This window comes from Rhinatrema bivittatum, chromosome 1, assembly GCF_901001135.1.
Source record: "Rhinatrema bivittatum chromosome 1, aRhiBiv1.1, whole genome shotgun sequence".
Taxonomy (NCBI): domain Eukaryota; kingdom Metazoa; phylum Chordata; class Amphibia; order Gymnophiona; family Rhinatrematidae; genus Rhinatrema; species Rhinatrema bivittatum.
Genome location: NC_042615.1, coordinates 779,620,981 through 779,639,060, shown reverse-complemented (window position 1 = coordinate 779,639,060; position 18,080 = coordinate 779,620,981). Strand labels below are relative to the sequence as shown.

General features: G+C 44.5%; 1 protein-coding gene across 1 annotated transcript in view; it reads left to right on the top strand.

The window, feature by feature from the left end:
• The window catches only part of LOC115077821 (tetraspanin-36-like), a 73,356-nt gene that overhangs the window by 25,448 nt on the left and 29,828 nt on the right, over positions 1 to 18,080 (top strand). The window contains exon 3 of the mRNA XM_029580112.1: positions 17,750 to 17,824. Coding sequence (XP_029435972.1) covers positions 17,750 to 17,824 — 75 coding nt within the window. The remainder of the gene's footprint in view (positions 1 to 17,749; positions 17,825 to 18,080) is intronic.

The following is an 18,080-nucleotide window of genomic DNA, read 5'->3' as shown; positions in this document are numbered from 1 at the left end:
CCTGTCAGGTGAATCTGGCTAAGCCAGCCTGTGGAATCTGACCAGTGTCGGGAGGGTTTCCATCCAGTCTACTCACGAGCTGGTTGGGATATCCCTCTGGATATGTTTTCTTGGGATGAGGCCTGGTGAAACCCTATGCACCCCCTGAACTTGGATTGGGGAACCCTGTTTTTTTGGGGCTGCCCAGGTTAGGAAGACCTGCCCCTCTACACCTCGAAGAGGATGGAGGGAGGTGGTGACCCGGTGCCAGGACCCTCCGGTGTTGAATTGTTTTACAAGGGAAGGGACTTTGTTTTGAGACTCGGGAGGAAATGTTTGGCTGCTCCCTTCCTACCTGAAGGGAACATCAAGCACCCCTAGAAGGGATCCAAGCACCAAGAGAGTCTCTAAAAGAATGAACTAGGAGTAACAAGTCAAATGAGAATACTGAGGACACCACCCAGGAGTCTTCGTCTCTGGGGAGAGAGAGAGAGGATTTGCAACTCTCTGTGCCAAGGCTGTGTTTTGCCTATCTTTATCCAGGGTTGGAAGGGAATCCCTTCCGCACAACAAAACCTTTTCCACCCTGGGCCTCCGCTCCCTGGAAAGTGGGGATACGCTGGGTACCGAGAGATACTGTGCACAGATTGAGAGAACTGTAAAGGAAATAGCTTAATTGTGGGGCTTGGAACTGAATCACTTGTGTCCATATACCACTGCTTATCTGCAGGTAAACCCCCGATGCAAAACAGGGGTTAGCGAGTCTAAAATGCCCATCCGGTCGAGGGCGTAGCTAATAGTGCTCATCACATGTAAAATGAGGATATTAGCTATTACCCCCCGATGCGCACACTTTTACCCTCCAAAATTAACGCCTGCCCTGGAGCAGGTGTTACTTCTTGAGGACCCCAAAAGGTTTACAGAAAAGCAGAAAACTACTGCTTTTCTGTAGTTCCTCTGACTTAATATCATGGCGATAGTAAATCAGAGGAACTGAAAGAACCATAAAAAATAAAATATTAAATCGGGCGCCCGGGAGAGGTGGATGAGAGTGGGTGCTTGATCAGTGAAGGCTGTTAGGGGGCTCTGTGTGCAGTTGAATGTGTCCATGTTGAAAAGAGTGCACTAGCATCTATTTTTTGCAAAATCACAAGGCCACTGCTCCAAAAGGCTGGCAGGCCTGGAGGAGCACCCACTACTGGTACATGATTCTCTTGCAGGGCTGCCGCGTTGGAAGGAGGTGGCTGGAAGGAAGACCTGGAAAAGCAACAGCATCAGCCACCTGGGTGTGAAAGGGGGGAGGAGTGCAGAGGAGGCTACAGCGTCCGTCCGGGGCATGAGGGGGAAACGGGGAAGAGTGATCAGGTTGGGCTGGGGGAAGGGATGAGCATTCCCGGGTCAGGCAGGATGGAGAGTACTGCGTTTTGGGCTGCATACGGGGGCCAAAAGGATTTAGTGAATCTTCAGCAGGCGACAGCTAGTTAATCTTTCTTGTAAATAAAACTCTTTTTGGGAGGTGATCTTCCTTTTTAACTTAATTTTTTGGAAGTGATCAAAATTTTAGATTTACAAAAACTGAAATCCTGATTTAAGAACTGTATCGGAACATCCTCGGGAGTTTTCTAAACATTTTGTAAGCGCAGCCTTTTCTGGAGAGGAATGCGGCAGCCATTCCTTTTCCTTCAGGTCTAAGTGACTGGACCTCCGAGGTGACATTGGTACTGTTCCAAAAAGCACCCGGTGCTTGTCCGGTCGCAGAGGTTTCCCACCTAAAGGAGAGCAGATCCCATGGAGTAGCAGCGTCATGGCACACTCCAGAGTGTTAGGCCCAAAACTTAATTCCTGCAGACCCAGAGACCAGGATGGTACCATTCAGGCTATGCTGACAGAGTTGACATTTTTGCATTTTAAGAGTCAAAACCAAACCAGAAGAAGAGGTGTATTTATTTTAAGTTGTATTTGTATGGCCAGGATGATAGATACTGATCTGACGTGCTGTGTTAAAGCAGCACACCTAAACACAGACGTGATTGTAAGCATGAAAACAAATTTTACCGGGAGCCATCTTGAAGTTGCTGTCCACCTTTTTTATTGTAACATTTTACTATAAAGACATCTGCAATTGTTGTATACTAGACAGATGCACCTCCCAAAAAGCCATCCTGAGTTCACAAAATGGCTGCTTCCAGAGCCTTCTCCAAAGCTCAGGGAAAGTTAGAAACTTTAGTGTTTTTACAAGTTTTTGGTATATTTTGGGACTCCCCCTTTGATCTCTTTATAGAAAGAGTATGCTTTGTTTAAACTAATTTGGTTCATTTTATGCTGTCAAAATATATCCCTGTGGAGGGACGGGAAATTTATTTATTTTATATACCGACATTCAATCGAGATATCACATCGGTTTCCAGGTAACTAAGAGAATAGGGCGAGTTCTGCCCTATTTTACATTATAACATGATACAATTGTTACCATGTTATAATTGTTAACAGAAATACATGGAACAATAAAATTATAGCATATAACATATACTATAATTTTTTTATAATATTTCCGTTTGACAGAGGAACAGGGCTAGTTTTAAGGAATTCTTTGCAGGCTTCTCAGTAACTGTCGATCACATCAGCAGACTCGAGAGAGTGGCTGCTGTGGTGCTTTGGTGCCCATTTACCTGCTCTCTCCCCTGAGCTGTGGCACTAAAATTAACAGCGCTTTCATTTGGAGGGCTGGAGATGAGGGAACTTCTGAAAATCCTCTGTGTGTGTTTTTTTTTATTTTTGTTCATGGAAGAAAACGACTGCTGTCCCTGAATGAGATCCCAGACTGCTTTCCTGCTCATCTAAAGCAGAAGATTACAGACTTCCTGAGGGACAACTCTGTCACCAAAAATGCAAAACCTGCCAGCAGAACAGGACATTGAAAATCGAAAGGCGGCTGCCGGGCTTGCAGTCACCCCCCCCCCCCCCCCCCCCCATAGCAGGGCCGGATCTAAGCTGCTGTCGCTGCGCCTTTAGCAGGGCTCCTGCTACTGCTCCCTGCCTCATTTTACGGGCTGGTGGTGGCAGGGGGACAGAGCCAGCCCCGGGGTGATGAGCCGTATGGAACTGTACTGAAACTCCATGCGGTGACTCCAGATGGCACATCCCCAGCAAACAATGACTCTATTGCCTTTTTTGTTTTGCTTGGTGGCTTTTATTTTTCCCCCAAACAGGCTTTCATTGTTTTAATCCCCCGACTACCACCCTAAGTGCGCTGTGGTAGTTGGAGATAAACAGAAATCCTGAACTGCCAGTTCTGCAAACAAATACCCCGGGTCCACAGAAACACCTCTAATAATGGGGGTGCAGAGCAGAATTAGGATGCTTCCCCCTTCTTCTCACCGTGCAAAAAAAAGAAGATTCAAATTCTGGTGTTGCCTCAATAACAGTACTGATTACAATACCCTGTTAAATCTTAGGATGGTATATAGTAAATCATACAACATAAAATCCAAAGCACTATCTGTTTCATAGTAACATAATAAATGGTGACAGAAAAAGAGCAAATAGTCCATCCAGTCTGCCCAGCAAGTGTCTTATGGTAGCTGCTGCTTCGTGTAGGTTACCCCATGTTTCTGTTAAGGGTAGAATTGCCTCTTCATCCAGGTAACCCCCAAGCCTTATGTTAAAGGTTATAATACTGCTAGCAACATTTTTACAGGGTGAGCAGGCTTCTTGATAATTCAAACAATGCTGCTTGAATGTGCTTTGCCTTTGGACTTGGCCATAGAGGTAGTCCTGCGCTTTTTCCCTAATGTCTGCATATCAGTACCCCAGACCGTAAAACTCAGGGTCCAGTGTTAGCTGTCATCTGAATCCAAGTCCTCTTTAACCTCCACCATTGTAGCAGAGAGTGATGTTGCAATTGTCAAAATCATAAAAGGTACGTGGGTAAGGGTAGTAACTGCCAATCCATGCAGGTTACCCTCATGCCACCCTTTTCATCATTTCCATGCTCTAGCATCTTGTGCTGAACCCAAACGCATCATAGGTCCCTAGTCCTGTTTCACTTCAAGTGATATCTTCACCACAACCAAAAGTACAATTCCCATGTATCACTTGTCAAAAAATTCTGTTAAGACCTCTAATATCAGAAAGATAACCAGTTACTTATCTCTAATAATAACTAGTTAATTATCTCTGAAAAAAATCCCGACGTGAATTCATATTTTGTGAACTCTGTATCAGGGGAAATGCTTGGGTCTTTGAGCTCTTGAACACTGCTGTGTCTTATGACTTCTATGCTCACAATGCATCTAATTGGAGAACATACAAACATTTTAAAAGATCACAGAACATAAGAACAAGCCATACTGGGTCAGACCAAGGGTCCATCAAGCCTAGCGTCCTGTTTCCAACAGTGGCCAAGCCAGGCTATAAGTACCTGGCAAGTACCCAAAAACTAAGTTTATCCCAGTCCCATCTCAATCTGATTGGTCCTAATGAGTAGTCAATCACTATCCTAGATCTTAATTCAGATAAATCTGATTGGTCCAAGGACTCCTTAATCTCTTATTTAGCTATAATAAGTTGTCCTGCACTGCTTCATGGAGCAATTGGTTCAGGAACCAAAGAGAGGGAGCGATTTTAGATTTAATTCTTAGTGGAACGCAGGATTTGGTGAGAGGTCACGGTGGTGGGGCCACTTGGCAATAGTGATCATAACATGATCAGATTTGAACTATTGACTGGAAGGGGGGACAATAAATAAATCTGCAGCTCTAACACTAAATTTTAAAAAGGGAAACTTTGATAAAATGAGGAAAATAGAAAAAAACTGAAAGGCGCAGCTGCAAAGGTTAAGTGTACAACTGGCATGGACATTGTTTAAAAATACAATCTTACAAGTGCAGTCCAGATATATCCCATGCATTAAGAAAGGTGGAAGGAAGGCAAAATGGTTACTGGCAAGGTTAAAAGGTGAGGTGAAAGAGGCTATTTTAGCCAAAAAAAACATCCTTCAAAAATTGGAAGAAGGATCCATCTGAAGAAAATAGGAAAAAGCATAAGCATTGGCAAGTTAAGTGTAAAACGTTGATAAGGCAGGCTAAGAGAGAAGTTGAAATGAAGTGGGCCGTAGAGGCAAAAACTTTAAAAAAAAAAAAAAAAAATCCGAAGATTGGGCATCCAAATGGCAGATGAAATTTAATGTGGACAAGTGCAAGGTGATGCATATAGGGGGAAAATAATCCATGCTGTAGTCACTCGATGTTGGGTTCCATATTAGGAGCTACTACCCAGGAAAAAGATCTAGGTGGCATAGTGGATAACACATTGAAATCATCGGCTCTGTATGCCGTGGCATTCAAAAAAGCAAACAATGTTAGGAATTGTTAGGAAGGGAATGGTGAATAAAATGGAAAATGTCATAATGCCTCTATATTGCTCCATGGTGAGACCGCACCTTGAGTACTGTGTACAATTCTGGTTGCTGCATCTCAAAAAAGATATAGTTGCGATGGAGAAGGTACAGAGAAGGGCAACCAAAATGATAAAGGGGATGGAACAGCTCCCCTATGAGGAAAGACTGAAGAGGTTAGGGCTGTTCAGCTTGGAGAAGAGACGGCTGAGGTGGGGGGTATGATGGAGGTCTTTAAAATCATGAGAGGTCTAGAATGGGTAGATTTGAATCTGTTATTTACTCTTTGGATAATAGGACTAGGGGGCACTCCATGAAGATAGCATGTAGCACATTTAAAACTAATTGGAGAAAATTCTTTCACTCAACGCACAATTAAGCTCTGCAGTTTGTTGCCAGAGGATGTGGTTAGTGTAGTTGGGTTTAAAAACAATTTGGATAAGTTATTGAAGAGAGAAGTCCATTAACTACTATTAATCAAGTTTACTTAGGGAATGGCCTCTGCTATTATTGGCATCAGTAGCATGGGATCTTCTTAGTGTTTGGGTACTCGCCAGGTTCTTGTGGCCTGGTTTGGCCTCTGTTGGAAACAGGATGCTGGGCTTGATGGACCTTTGGTCTGACTCAGTATGGCATGTTCTTACGTTCTTACCTGCATAGCTGATAAGCAGATTGAGCTCTGCTCCTTTCCTTTCCTGTTCTGTTCAGCTCTACCCCTGTCTCTGTATGGGAATTGAGCTCTGCCCCTCTTTCCCTGTATTCTACAGCTTTGCTCCCCCACCCGCCCCCCCATGTATTGTTTAGTCCACTTCTACTATGACATAATGAAAATAAGCTCTGCCAGCTTCTTTCTCTCCCTTTCTCATTATTAAAAAAAAAAAAAAACAACAAAAAAACCCCACCTCTCCCAGCCAGCCAACTGTATGCTCCTCAGAAGAGAAAAAAATACCTTCCTCTCCCTCCCTCCCAGCCACCTGTTCATCCCTGAAAAAAATCCCCCGCGCCCCCCCCCATCTTTTTCACTTTCCCATCTAGTTGGTCATTTAAAAAAACAAATCCTCTTTCCCTCCCCCATCCAACTTGACCACCAGCTCACCATTGAAAAAAGATAAATCCTTCCAACTCGTTTCCTCCTTGCCAACCAGCAACACTATCAGAATTAATACCCCATCCCCATGGGTTTTATTTTCCAGTTGGGGTCTGTCCTGAGGCCTGATATTTGGGAGCAGCACCAATGCAACCGAATGTTAATGAGTCTGCATGAGATTGAGTCAGTGTCTGCTCCACTCTCAGGCCCCACAGTGGCCCTGAACCCTTCTGTACAGGAGGTGTGGGGCCTGAGAGTGGAGCAAACTCTGTTCAGTCTCATGCATGCTCATTAATATTCAGTTGCAGCTGCTCCCCTTTCAGAGATGGGGCTTCAGGGCCAGCCCCCAACCGGGGAGGGGGAAAAGGGATCAGAGGGTCAAGAAAAAAAATCTGGCAACTATGGTGTAGGGTGCAGTGTGCGCAGCTGCAGGGCAGGTCTTAGTTACTGCACATTTCACCTGTAATCGGCAACACTGCCCTGGAACACCAATACACCTCCAATTGGGAGATGCAAATTGGAAAACAGAAGAAGCTTGACTGCTACAGATCTATACCCAAAATATGCCTGCTAGCAGAATGCCTCGCGACAGTCACGAATGCAAAAAACACACACCTTCGCCAAATATGGAGTAAGTAATAACAGGTTAGAAATAGCAAGATGCAGGCAAAAACTGAACTGGAAATCTCAAGAAACCAGACTCTGCATGTAGTGCAACCCTGGAGAGACAGAAACAGAAATGAATGTCCTCCTCTGCTTTGTAAAATACAAACAGATCAGAAACACACATTTCCCAAAGCTGTTGGGGAAAATCAAAGACTTCCCACTAAAAAATAAACAGGAAAAATCGCTGTATAATCCTGGAGGAAAGAGGAGAAAAACAGCAGCTATGGCAGCAAAATATGTGATATCCTGCCACCAGACCAGAAACGAAATCTGAGCAGAGACGGTATGGACCAGCACCAAAACCTGAGTTTTCTCTGTGCTGTGCTTTCAGTAACCTGTAATCTTTATTCCATTGTTTTGTAATTTTTTCCCTTTCTTTCTCTTTATTTTAATCATGTATACTACTTTGGCAACACATGTAATACTGCTTAAGATAATCTGAATAGGAAAGCTGCAAGCTGAGGATGGTGCATTCAGGGAATTTGGTCTGAGATTGAGACCTTGAGCACTAGGAGGTGTATAACACTCTGCTCCCCAACTCTACTGGGGACCCCGTTACAAAAGCAAAAAAAAAAAGTTTACTTTCTGTAGTTCTGTCAAAGTTCAGAGCCAGAAACGCACTAAAACGACTAGCAGCACGTAACATAAAATGTCTCGTCGCATGCAGGAACAGTATCGGCAATCAGCCGGGACGTGCACAAACTGATGTAAATTAGTGAGTTGCTGGGACAGCATTGCGTAGTCGCTAAACCAGAGCAAAAACACAAACTTCTGCGTCTTTCTCTTTTTTTTTTTTTTTTTTCTTTTTTTATTCATGGCAAGACTTTGATAGCAGTACATGCCCCCAGGGTTGAGCATTTCCTGTGTGTTTGGCCTCCTTCCCTGAACTCTTTTGTAACCTCAGTTCTGTGGTGTTTCCTCTTGCTTTTTTTTTTTTTTTTTGCTCTTATCTTCAACCCCAGCCCCCAACAGAGAACACTCATCTACAGTAAGTCTCCTCTGCTTCCCTTCCCACACCATCTTATTGTCTTCAAGAGCTTCCTTTATACTAAGCGTGCAGTTTCTGTTCTGCAAAAGAGAATGTAACATAGTAATGACAGCAGAAAAAGACCAAAATGGTCCATCTAGTCTGCCCAGCGAGCTTCCCAAGGTAGTAACTGCCGCTCCATGCAGGTTACCCCCATGTTTCTCTCAAGGGTAGTAACTGCCGCGAGGTGCAGGTTACCCCCGTGTTTCTCTCAAGGGTAGTAACTGCCGCGCCGTGCCGGTTAAGCTTTTTTTATTTATTCCCATCCTCTAGCCTTTTAAGGAAGAGCTAGGAAACCTGAAAGGGGACAAGGCCATGGGGCCGGATGAAGTACATCCCAGGATACTGAGGTAACTCGAGATAAGGTGGCCGGTCTGCTAAAAGACCTGTTCAGTAGATCCCTGGAAACGGGAGTGGTGCTGCGGGATTGGATAAGAGCGGTGGTGATTCTGCTTCACAACAGTGGTAGCAGAGAGGAGGCTGGAAACTACAGGCTAGCTTTACCTCGGTGGTGGGAAAATTAATGGAGACTCAGCTGAAGGAAAGGGTAGTGAATTATCTACAGTCTGGTAAGTTGCTGTGCCTGAGGCAGCATGAATTCACCAGGGGAAGGTCCTGTCAGACAACTCTTGATTTTTTTTTATTGGGTGACTCGAGAATTGGATCACGGAAGAGCTCTCTGTGATCTACTTGAGCTTCAGCAAAGCTTTTGATACAGTCCCGCATATGAGGCTTGTGGATAAAATGAGAAACTTGGGAGTCAGCACCAAGGTCTCCTGGCAGTCAACCAAAACTGGTTGACTGCCAGGAGACAGCGTGCAATGGTAAATGAAACCAACTCTGAAGAGAGAGTGGTGTTAAAGGTAGTGCTCAGGGATCTGTTTTGGGTCCAGTTCTGCTCAATATTTTTGTGAGGGACATTGCGGAAGGGATAGAAGGTAAAGTTTGGCTGTTTGCGGATGATAACTAAGTTTACAACAGAGTGGACACGTCTGAAGGAGTAGAGAGAATGTAAAATGATTTAAGAAAATTTGAAGAGTGATCGAAGATTTTGGCAGCTGAGATTCAGTGCAAGAAGTGCAAAGTCTACTCCTGGGGGAATTCTGTGCAAAAACTTTTTAAATTTTGCAAACTTTTTATATTGGTCAAATTAACACAATTTACATGACAACCTTTAAGTAATTACATTTTAAATTAATGCAGAATTTCCCTAGACATTCACTATAAGAGTCCCTTCCATTCGCTCTCCCTACTCCCCTGGCCACTTTGCCCTCTCAGGCCCCAACTCCTCCACCTGCCAGTATCTCTCCCTTCCACCTCCAGGCTCATCCCCTTCAATTCTATTGCCAGTCCCAGAGTTTGACCTTGTTCTCAGTCCTGCCCTTCACACAGGCTCCCTCTGTCCCTCCCTCTCTCACACACATGCTCCCTCTCTCTAATACACATACACACACCCTCATACAGGCTCTCGCGCGCACACACACATCCCCTCATACAGGGCCCTCTCTCTTGCATACACACCCACACAAGCTCCCTTTCTCTCTCACGCATACATCTTCACACAGGCTACCTATGTCTCTCTCTCATGCACCCCTTCACACAGGCTCTGTCTCACACAAACTCAGTCCCTTCACTGCTCACCCCCCTGCTCTCTCTCACATCCTTGTCCCTCTCTTCTCTCACACACACACACTCACTCTCACAGGGGGTCTTCATCTTCGCCGCGAGCGACGCACACTCCATTTGCAGCACATTGGGGGGGGGGGCCTTCATCGTCACCACGAGCGGAGCGCAGCACACGGGGGGCCTTCATCTTCATGGCATGCTGCGAATGGAGCACGCAATCTTCTCTGCTGTTTTTTGCATAGAATTTGGCAATTCGGGGGGGGGGGGGGAAATTAGCACAGAATTCCCCCAGGACTAAAAGTCATGCATCTGGGGTGCAGTAGTCCCAGAAGAGCTGTATGTGATGGGAGGTGAAAGACTAATATGCACGGACCAAGAGAGGGACCTTGGGGTGATAGTACCTGGTGATCGGAGGGCAGTGAAGCAGTGTGACAAGGCGATAGCTAAAGCCAGAAGGACGCTGGGCTGCAAGCAGAAAGGTGATAATTCCTTTGTATAGGTGTTTGGTGAGGCCTCACCTGGAGTCCTGTATTCGGTTCTGAAGTCCGTATCAGAGACTGGATGGAATCGGTCCAGAGAAGGGCAAACAAAATGGTGTGGAGACTGTATTGGAAGATTTATGAAGAGAGGGTAAAGGATCGGAATATGTATACCCTGGAAGAGAGGAACTGCAGGGGTGATATGATACAGATCTTCAGATGCCTGAAAGGTTTTAATGATGCACAAACATTTCCATTGGAAAGGAAACAGAACTAGGGGTCATAAAATGAAACTCCAGGGGGACGACTTGGATCCAATGTCAAGAAATACTTTTTTTTACAGAGAGAAGGTGGTGGATGCCTGGAATGCCCTTCTGGAGGAGGTGGTGAGGATGAAAACAGTAAACAAATTCAAGAGGGCATGGGATAAACACTGTGGATCCCTAAAGGTTCAAGGTTGGAAATGGAGAAAAGGGTGCATGGGGGGGTAACCTGCATAGAGCGGCAGTTACTACCCTTAATCAGAAGGCATGGGGTTACTACCATTAACTGATGAGCCCTAATGCTTTTGGTGCAACTGCAACATTGCTCTCGGCTTCAGCGGCGGGGAGGAGAAGGGGAACTAGATTCAGACTACAGTTAGTGCTGGGCACTGACTTCTCCGGTCCAGGGTACTGACACTCGGTCATCAGGAAAAAAGCACAGGATTGCTTCCACAGTCCAGAGCAAAAGTAAAGCAGCAGGTCTGATTGTAAACATTACTACCCTTAACATAAGACTGGGGGGGGTAACCAGCATGGAGCGGCAGTTACTATCTTTTATATTACTTGCTGGGAAGACTGGATGGCCCATTTGGTCTGTTTCTGCCGTCGTTTCTATGATACTGTGTAAACCCAGTGGGTTAAAGCAATACAAAATTTATAATAAAATCTTCCTCCAGCCTGGTTTCATTTTTACCAACTCGGTCCACAACCCTGGAGGGCTTTCCCATCTTGAACTGTTATGTTCACTCATGTCTTGCGTATAGTGCCGTGTAAAAGTCTGTACATCCTTGTATGTTTTTCACCTCCTGCTGTCTAAAAAAAAATAAAATACAAATCAAAATGCATCCAAGTGGAGTTTGTTTCACTGATCTAATAACATACTCTGTGCTTTCATCGTGAACGAGCAATTATAGAAAGAAATAAATCCAGAAGTAATTAAGAATAAAAAGTCAGTCTTAATTGCACAAGTTTTGTCATAGCAAACCCAAATTAGCTCTGGTTCAAAAGAATTGCCTCCAGGCCCATAATAATCTAAATAGAGCTCATCTGTGTTCAGTCACAGTAGCTGAGCCAATTCAAATAGCTCCTGGATGAAGCAGCAAGTGGTTTCTGTTGTATGAAATGAATTTGAAGCAAAGGTTAAACAAGCCCAACAAGGAGCTGCTGTAAGAACTCTGTTCAGACTGGGGGAAGGCTATAAGAAAATGTCAGTATCTGAATATCCCTTGGGGCACTGTCAGGTCCATCACTATAAACCCGAAACAGTCTGGCAAATCCAAGACACTGCCGTGTTCAGGCCCACCTTCCAAAGCCAGCAGCCATAGGGTTAAGGAAACTGCTGCAGGCGGTCAGTATGAGGTCTAAGATTACTTTAGAAGAACTACAGAGGTCTTGGGATGAGATTAGGGTAAATATTGACTGCTGAACAATTTCAAGATTACTCTTCAAACATGGCCTGTATCAGCAGGTGGCAAGAAGGAAGCCAACTGACCTGCTGCATAGCCTTTGCAAAGTAACACTTTTTGGACATTGCACACATGTGGGAGAAGGTTTTGTGGTCTGATGAGATCAAAGTGAAACTTTTGGTCTCAGTGCACAGAACAAACAGAGCGCACTACCCTCTAACACCATCTGGTGGTGGCAACATTATGTCATGGGGATGCTTTCCAGCAATGGGGACCGGGAGCTTGTGAAGATGGAGGGAAAGATGGATGGTGCAAAGTACAGGCAGATCCCGGAGGAAAACCTTTTCCAGTCTGGCACAGACCTTGGGACTGGGGAGAAGATTCACAGTTCAGCATTCTAAGCGCACAGCAAAAGCAACAAAGGAGTGGCTCAGCATGAAGACAGTGAATGTCCTCGAGTGGCCCAGTCAAAGCCCAAACCTGAATCCAATAGAATGATTCCCAACTGACTTTGAAAGAGTTTGAGCTCTTCTTCTGCCAAGGGGAAAAGGGCAAACCTGCACCTTTCTGCTGTGCAAAGTTGGCAGACCCTTATCCCAAGAGACTCATGGCTGCTACTGCTGCAGAAGTGGCTTCCATCCAGGATTGTCAAGGGGTGCGAAAACTTTGCAAGAGAAACTTTTTTTTTTTTTATTATTCTTAATTTGTTTTGGAATCATTTTGTTGTTTGGAATTGTTCTTTCACACTGAAAGTGTAATGTATGTTTTGTGTAGATTTGTTAAACAAATTCCTACTTTAATGAATTTTGATTTGTATTTTTTAGTTAACAGAATGCAAAAAAACATACAAGGGTGTGGAGAATTTAAAAAGGCACTGCTACTCTCTATTATTAGTTAAACCTTTTTTTTTTTTTGGAATAGAATAAAAAATAAGCAAGTCGTATATCAAATATGTTTGAAAGAAAAATCTATCCATAGCCAAATTGTTAAGTCCTATTTATCATGCATGTTTATGTATCTTCAATTAGCCCACAAAGGGAAGATTCAATTACAAATTGATACTGAGCATTAAAAAACTGTAAATCTGATTTATACTTTGCTTTATAGATCCTACAAGGTGCTCTGCTAGGGCTATCGAAGTGTTAACAACCCTGGCCAAAGCAGAAGAAGCTTCTCCTCCTTATTTAAAAAAAAAACAAAACAAAAAAAAAACAACTGCAAGCAAGCTAAATAGAAACTACAAACGTCTTTTATTAGATTGTTCTTGTGTTAGAGCCCATCCAAAATTATGGACCAAGAACTTAGATCCATGCATATAGTAAGTGGCCTAATCTCTTCCTCTGCCCCGGAATCCACAGCCTCTCAGGCTCCCAGTCAATACCCAGACATCCTTTTTTTTTTTTTTTTTTCCCCCAGTGCATTTTTCCCCAGCATTCTGTTGCCACCTTTCCCCAAGCCTGATCCCAGCACTCGCCCCTTTGCATCTTGTACCTTTTGTGGTCCTCTTCCAGCCTGTGCTGGCTGATCCGGTCATTGCTTCCACTTTCTGACACCAGTGTTGAGACTTGACTGTGTACAGCAGGAGAGATGTGTTTGGGACTGGCCGTGCATGATTTGGCATCCGCTGCAGCTCAGGCCCCTGGAGGGAAGTAACATGCCCTAATTTCTATAATGCACACACTATTTCCCTCCCATTGCATGCGCAGAGTGGATCCCGGGATAAGCATACAAATCCCGCACGCACATAACCACCATGGCCATTACTTCTATGGGATAAGATTTAGAGCAGTGGTTCTCAACCCTGTTCTGGGGATCCCCCCAGCCAGTCGGGTTTTCAGGCTATCCACAATGAATATGCATGAGAGAAAATTTGCATGTTATGGAGGCAGTGTATGCAAATTTTCTCTCATGCATATTCATTGTGGATATCCTGAAAACCCGACTGGCTGGGGGGGTCCCCAGGACAGGGTTGAGAACCACTGATTTAAAGCGTTACTCGTATTTAGAAATGTTTTGCCCCAGAGATTAACACAGAGATAATGACCTTGCTTTTCTGTTTTTATCTACCTTGAGTAGCATCTGAAGTGGATTTGAGCATAAATCGGTAACAAGCATGTCCCTGAAGGAAGGACTAAAAACTTGGCCCATGTTTATTTGCCCCAGTCCCAGAAAACTGGAGAGGAAGAGGTGGATGACTGTATCAGGTGTACTAGATAGTGACTACTGCACATAACAATACAAATGGACAAGCAATATACACCCCAGAGTTCTGCAGTGTCTTGAAAATGAAACTGCTGATCTGTTACTAGTAATTTGTAACCTATTGTTAAAAGGTTGGTATCATGTTGGCCAGCCTTTAGAAAGGGCTCCAGGGATGAAACCTTTGAAACTGAGTGTGCTGTCAGTGCCAGAAAAAATCGTAGAAGTTAAAGAACAAAATTATAGAACATATAGACAGACAAGGTTTACTGGAACACAGCCATCATGGATTTACCCAAGGGAGGTCTTGCTTCACAAATCGGCTACATTTTTTGAAGGGGTGAATAAACGTGGATAAAGGTGAGCCGGTGGATTTAGTGCATTTGGATTTTCAGAAGGTGTTTAACAAAGTCCCTTATGAAAAACTTCTGAAAAAATTAAAAAGTCATGGGATAGGAGGTAATGTCCTATTGTGGATTGCAAACTGGTTAAAAGACAGGAAGCAGACAGTAGGAGTAAAAGGTCAGTTTTCTTTCAGTGGAGGCACAGTGGAATGCCCCCAGGGATCTGTACTTGGACTGGTGCTTTTTAATATATTTATAAATGATCTGAAAAAGGGAATGAGCGAGGTGATAACATTTGCAGATGGCACCAAATTATTCCAAGTAGTGAAATCATAAGTGGATTGTGATAAATTGCAGGAGGACCTTGTGAGACTGAAAGATTGGATGTACATATAGCAGATGAAATATATAATGTGGACAACTGCAAATGTTATGGCGTTGGGAGATAAAGTGTGGGCCCTTGGTCGTTGCAAGAGATGGCACCTCCCACAGGGCAGAGCCCTGTGGGGACTTGCAGCAGTGGGCTAACTCTAATAGATGTGGACACAGAGAATAGTCTTTTATTATACTACAATGAGTAGGTAGAATTAGGTAGTAGTTACTGATCCCTGCCAGAGGGGAGTCTCTGGCGCTGGTGTTCTCGCTGCAAGGAGCATACAGCGAGGTAGCCTCATCTGATCCCGATAGCCAATAGGACCTGGATGTAGTCCTCTGTAGTAGAAGGCCAAGGGTTATGTAATGAGACAGAGCAGAGATAGACATACAGGAGCAGCACTACTCGCTGAGTTGTTAGTTGCAGTAGAAGAGAATCTCCGAGGAGCGGAGGTTCAGGATGGGAATGGGCCCCCGAGGCGCGGGTACCCTAAGCGTCCGAGTTGTAGCGCAGTACCCTGAAGGGCAAACAGGAGCGAAGCAAGACCCCGAGGAGTGGGTGTCTTGAGCGTCCTTGTGAAGAGCTGTACTCTGGAGCATAGACAGTAGAGAGGCAAGGCTCGTAGGGCTGGTACCTTAAGGCTTCCATAGATACAGGCAGTCTGACCTCCGAAGGATGGAATGGAACAAGGCAAGGCCCCCGAGGAGCAGGTACCTTCAGTAGCCCCAGCGACGTCCTTCTCTTAGGCAGAAGAGTGGAAGTTAGGTAAGGTCTTCGAGGAGCGAGTGCCCAAAGTCGTCCAGAGAGAGACCAGAGCGGCATCTGGTAGTGAGTCAGAGAAGCAGGAGAAATCCTTACTAACTCGTATTGTGGCTGGTGATACGAGTTTAAGTATTGGAGATTCATGACGTCATGCGGAGGGGACACCCCCGAGGTTCCTGCCATGACGTTCGTAAAAGGCGGAGTCACGCGTGCACTCCTAGGAGGATCCTCGGCAAGATGGCGAATGCTATCGCAGATGCCGGGCTGAAGACGCTGAGGGTGTCGGTGAGATGAAGCAGTGGCAGCCATTCTCCCAATATGCGTAGAAGAAGTCAAAAGAAAGGTGAACAATAGTGGGCGCAGCCATCTGCGACTGGGCGCAACAGCAAAATGATGCATATAGGGAAAAGAAACCCACACCTGGCCACCCAGGAGAAAGATCTAGGCATAATCATGGATAATGTTGAAATGCTCAGTGTGTGGCAACCATCAGAAAAGCGAAAGGAATGGAGAATAAAACGGAGAACGTCATTGTACCTGTGTATTGCTCTATGGTGCAGTTGCACCTTTGAGTGCTGTGCAATTCTGGTCGCCGCATCTCAGAAATATACATAGTGGAATAGTAAAAAGTACAGAGAAGGGAAACTAAAATGATAAAGGGAATGGAAAGGCTAAAGAAGTTAGATCTGGAGAAGAGACAGCTGAGGGGGAGGGGGATATGACAGATCTATAAAATCATGAGTGGGGTGGAACAGGTAAATGTGAATCAGTTGTTTACTCTTTCTAAAAATAAAAAGACTAGGGGATGGTCCAGGAAATTACTATAAATCAAATATTCCTGAAGAAAATGGAGGGTGGGAAACTCACTGAGACCTCATATGTTGGGTGCCCAATATCTAGGTTTAATGAGAGCTTATAGTGGCGCAAGCTTCTCCTTATGATATAATCATAGGTCTCAATGAGCTAAATTTTACGGGACGCTTATGGATAACAGCTGTCCCAATGCACTAATAGTCTCAAGAGTGCTGAAAGAGTTGTACTTAACTTGCAACTTCAATAACCGACGTCAAGTTGGCAAAAGCTGGTGAAGGAGATGGTAAGGTCCGACTTCTTTCCGACACGACGTGTTTCGGAGGGGAAACCTCCTTCCTCAGGGGGTCAGATACCGCTGTTTCCTGCTTTAGTCTCTTGCCGAAAATGCTTGACTTGAGTATGCGATATACTGACTTGAATTGCTGTTCTGATCGGCGTCTGTTACGCTCTTGTCAGAATGCTGGAGTCAATCGCTGTGCTATGGATGCACTATCGGCGAAGTTACTAAGCAGCACATATAAAGCCGTAGAAAAATTTTTTTTTTTTTCACTCAACGCACAATTAAGTTCTAAAATTCATTGCTGGAGAATGTGGTTAAGGCAGTTAGTGTAGCTGGGTGTGAAAACAGGTATGGACAAGTTCCTGGAGGAAAAGTCCATAAACTAGGCGAATTGGGAGGAAATATAAGAAGGGGGTGGAGAATGACCTGGGGGTTGCCATTGAGGACTCCTCGTGCAGTAGCCCAATAGAAATGCTTCCAATTGAGCTCAAACCTCAAAGGAGCAGGAAGGAATGGCCAGGGCTAAAAAATATTAAGAAAAACAAACCCCCTGCCCCCTCTCCCATTAAACAACGCCCTTATTTTGGCTGCATTAAGAGTTCTGCCATACATGTATTTGTCTGGCAGCAAAAAGAAAAATAAATAAATAAATAATATATATATATAAATTTATTTTATTTTTTTAAGGCAATTGAGTGCTGCCAGTTTTGGAAGTGATAATGGTTTGCTTTGCATGTGCAATTTTACTTTTGGCAGCCAGGAAGGGGAAAACAGAGAAGGTGAATTTCACGTGTGCATGGAACATTCTTCTCCTGGTCTTAGATCATTTGGGGAACTTATGCAGTGCATCATTGTGTTTGGGGAAAATTCGCCATCTCCGCTCAGAGCCGTGTTCCTCTTTCCTTTTGGTTTAAGGAACCTGCTTCTTTCCTGCAAGCTTTGGGAGACGGAAAATGAGAGAATCTGTTTTGCTTTCTTTGCATTGAGAACACACTGTGACCTTTTATCCTTGCCCTGCCCGTGACTCACTGTCTTGTTTCATTCTGCCAGTTCCTGTGTGTGATCCTGCTGATTTTTGTTGCGGAAGTGGCTGCCTTCGTGTTGGGACTGATTTACAGAGGAAAGGTGAGCTAAAGGAGTAAAAGTACTTATCTAATGACCAGGAAGAACGAGAAATGCATCAGGTTCAACTGAATGCTTGTCTCCTGATACAGATTCTCGTGTCCGAGATGTTGGAAGAGGGAACAGGTGTGCATTATAACACGTATAGGGGGTTGGGTTTTGTTTTTTAATACCAGGCCAACGAGTGGCGAGATCAATTGGTACTTTGTACTACCCTAATTTAGATGGCTTTTCAGACAAACTGGCAGGTAGTTCCTGT